General features: G+C 35.1%; 1 protein-coding gene across 1 annotated transcript in view; it reads right to left on the bottom strand.

Moving 5' to 3' along the window:
• Positions 1 to 1424: 1424 nt before the first annotated feature.
• The window catches only part of LOTGIDRAFT_169731 (hypothetical protein), a gene marked incomplete at both ends in the record, with an annotated part of 5571 nt that continues 3560 nt past the window's right edge, over positions 1425 to 3435 (bottom strand). Inside the window, 2 exons of the mRNA XM_009068026.1 lie at positions 1425 to 1627; positions 2652 to 2855. Of these exons, the coding sequence (XP_009066274.1) occupies positions 1425 to 1627; positions 2652 to 2855 (407 nt within the window). The remainder of the gene's footprint in view (positions 1628 to 2651; positions 2856 to 3435) is intronic.

A 3435-nucleotide genomic window follows, 5' to 3' on the forward strand; every position in this document is an offset into this window, starting at 1 on the left:
GATTGTAATAGTTTGACACTACAAAGATCGTAATAACTTGACACTATTAAGATCGTAATAGCTTGACACTATAAAGATCGTAATAGCTTGACACTATAAAGATCGTAATAGCTTGACACTATAAAGATCGTAATAGCTTGACACTACAAAGATCGTAATAGCTTGACACTATATAAAGATTGTAATAGCTTGACACTATAAAGATTGTAATAGCTTGACACTATAAAAAGAACGTAATAGCTTGACAATTTAAAGATCGTGACAGCTGGACACTATAAAGATCGTAATAACTTGACACTATATAAAGATCGTAATAGCTTGACATTATAAAGATCGTAATAGCTTGACACTATAAAGATCGTAATAGCTTGACAATTTAAAGATCGTAACAGCTTGGCACTATAAAGATCGTAATAGCTTGACACTATATAAAGATCGTAATAGCTTGACACTACAAAGATCGTAGTAGCTTGATACTATAAAGATCGTAACAGTTTGACACTATAAAGATCGTAATAGCTTGACACTATAAAGATCGTAATAGCTTGTGAAAAAGCCATGCCTCTGCTGAAGGGTTTCATTCAACAGGTATTTTCAAAAGGGACGTAACTGTGTTAAGTAATAGTGTCTTTTTGGTGATTCGCATCATTACAAATACAATTTATAAAGATTACATTGGAATACATTCCACATCCAGCCTAAGAAGGGACGTAACTCTATCACTCGTTCGGTCATAACTGTAGAAAATATTTAGCCGTTTTTATCACTATTTAATTAAATCACAAAATTAATTAATTTACAAAATGTTGGACATTTATTTATCTGATTAACTTGAAGTTAGAAACACACTGTGAATCCTCGACCATTGTTCTACGGGTCAATAGGTCAACAATGAGTAGTCTCCATCCTCTGATAGATATTTTGATAGTTATTGGCTTAAAGGGGGCATGTATTGGCGTCATGAAAACGGGAATTATGATCAAGTCCTGTCTCCGAATGGCCAATTATCTTTAGATTCATATGAAAATTGGAAAGTGCCTTTTGGTGTCTGGTCAATCGAGGAAGTAGTCCTTGTTAATACGTCAGAAATTATCTGCGAAGAACACTTTCGTCCAGAGCAAATCGTGCTCTAACTTCAATTTACACTAGTTATATCACATCTAAGCGCCACCCACTCGTCTATACAACGAATATATCAAAGAAATTTCGATTTCATGACATAATAAAAACAAAATTGTTCAAGCTAGACAATTCTGTCACTCAAAAATCTCGTCCCAAGAATGGCAAAATCGGGAGAAAAAGTTGTATAGTATGGACCCAAAGAGAAGTACCAGCAGGGGTGTCGATAAGAGGAGGAATTGTCTGTTTCGCGTTCGACACCCACAGTTTCGCAAGGTCAATCGATCATGAAGATGAATCACCAGTTAAGCGACTACACACAGCAAATCTACACCATTTCCAAGTTGCCAACCGGAAGTTTTACATTGAGCAGTAGTTACAGAACTTAAGAAAATAATAGAGCACGAGTAGATTACTTCGTATCCAAGGTCAAAAACCTGACCTTCCACAGACTGTAATGTGTATTTAGTTCCTGGGAACGTTTCTGGTGGTCTGGAACATTTATAAACTGAAAATATACCAAAAATACACATAAACATACGGAAAATATACCAAAAATAGTGACTGAAAAGAAACTACCTTTTACGCTGTAACAAACATCTACTGTAGTATCAACCCCTATTGTAGTAATGCAACTTCTATTGTGGTATCAACTTCCTATTGTGGTATCAACAACCTATTGTAGTAACAACCCCTATTGTAGTAACAACCCCTGTTGTAGTAAAAACCTCTATTGTAGTAACAACCTCTATTGTAGTAACAACACCTATTGTAGTAACAACTTCTATTGTAGTAACAACTTCTATTGTAGTAACAACTTCTATTGTAGTAACAACTTCTATTGTAGTAACAACCCCTATTGTAGTAACAACCTCTATTGTAGTAACAACACCTATTGTAGTAACAACCCCTATTGTAGTAACAACCTCTATTGTAGTAACAACCCCTATTGTAGTAACAACCTCTATTGTGGTGACAACTCCTATTGTGGTAACAACCCCTATTGTAGTAACAACCCCTATTGTAGTAACAACCTCTATTGTGGTGACAACCTCCTATTGTAGTAACAACCTCTATTGTAGTAACAACCCCTATTGTAGTAACAACCTCTATTGTGGTGACAACTCCTATTGTGGTAACAACACCTATTGCAGTAATAACCTCTATTGTGGTGACAACTCCTGTTGTAGTAACAACACCTATTGCAGTAACAACCTCTATTGTAGTAACAACACCTATTGTAGTAACAACCTATATTTTAGTAACAACCCCTATTGTAGTAACAACCCCTATTGTAGTAACAACCTCTATTGTAGTAACAACCTCTATTGTAGTAACAACTTCTATTGTAGTAACAACCTCTATTGTAGTAACAACTGGTATTTTGATTCCGAGAACATCTCCTTCATGATAACCCTATTGCGTTAAATGTGAAAAATTATTTATTTTGGCACAAACACGTGGCGGCTCACGTAACCTAGCAATGTTGAAGTATATGGCGCACCTTTACCCTATCAAACTTTCATACCTACCACATATCATATCTGCCATGATCCATTCTAGACTTCCTAACATGTTCTCTTCACATACACTTGAGATTGGGCCGCTTTGGTAAAAGTAATTCAGGTCTTCATTGCATGAGTAATTCAATGTTTGCCCTTTAAAGCTGTTTGTCGGTATGTGGCTTGCGATCTTTGCATTTTCTTGTGTTCTTGGATTCCCTAGACACACCAATCCTAAAAACATAGAAAAAGAAAGAATGAGTCAACATCGATGTAGTGTTTGGGTTGAATTGCAGTTAAAGTGGACGCTGGAAATTAGCTGAATTAGAAATATCACTGTTAAAATAGTGCTCAATACATCAATATTGTAGAGCAATATAGAAATACCACTGTTAAAATAGTGCCCAATACATCAATTGTAGAGCAATATAGAAATACCACTGTTAAAATAGTGCTAAATACATCAATTGTAGAGCGATATAGAAATACTACTGTTAAAATAGTGCTCAATACATCAATATTGTAGAGCAATATAGAAATACCACTGTTAAAATAGTGCTAAATACATCAATTGTAGAGCGATATAGAAATACTACTGTTAAAATAGTGCTCAATACATCAATTGTAGAGCGATATAGAAACACCACTGTTAAAATAGTGCTCAATACATCAATTGTAGAGCAATATAGAAATACTACTGTTAAAATAGTGCTCAATACATCAATTGTAGAGTTAGATAGACAAAACGAAATATAAAAACGAAACCTCCCACCCGAGATTGGGCGTACATATAGAGGACAGACTATCTCAATGG

This window comes from Lottia gigantea (assembly GCF_000327385.1).
Source record: "Lottia gigantea unplaced genomic scaffold LOTGIsca_88, whole genome shotgun sequence".
Classification (NCBI taxonomy): Eukaryota; Metazoa; Mollusca; class Gastropoda; family Lottiidae; genus Lottia; species Lottia gigantea.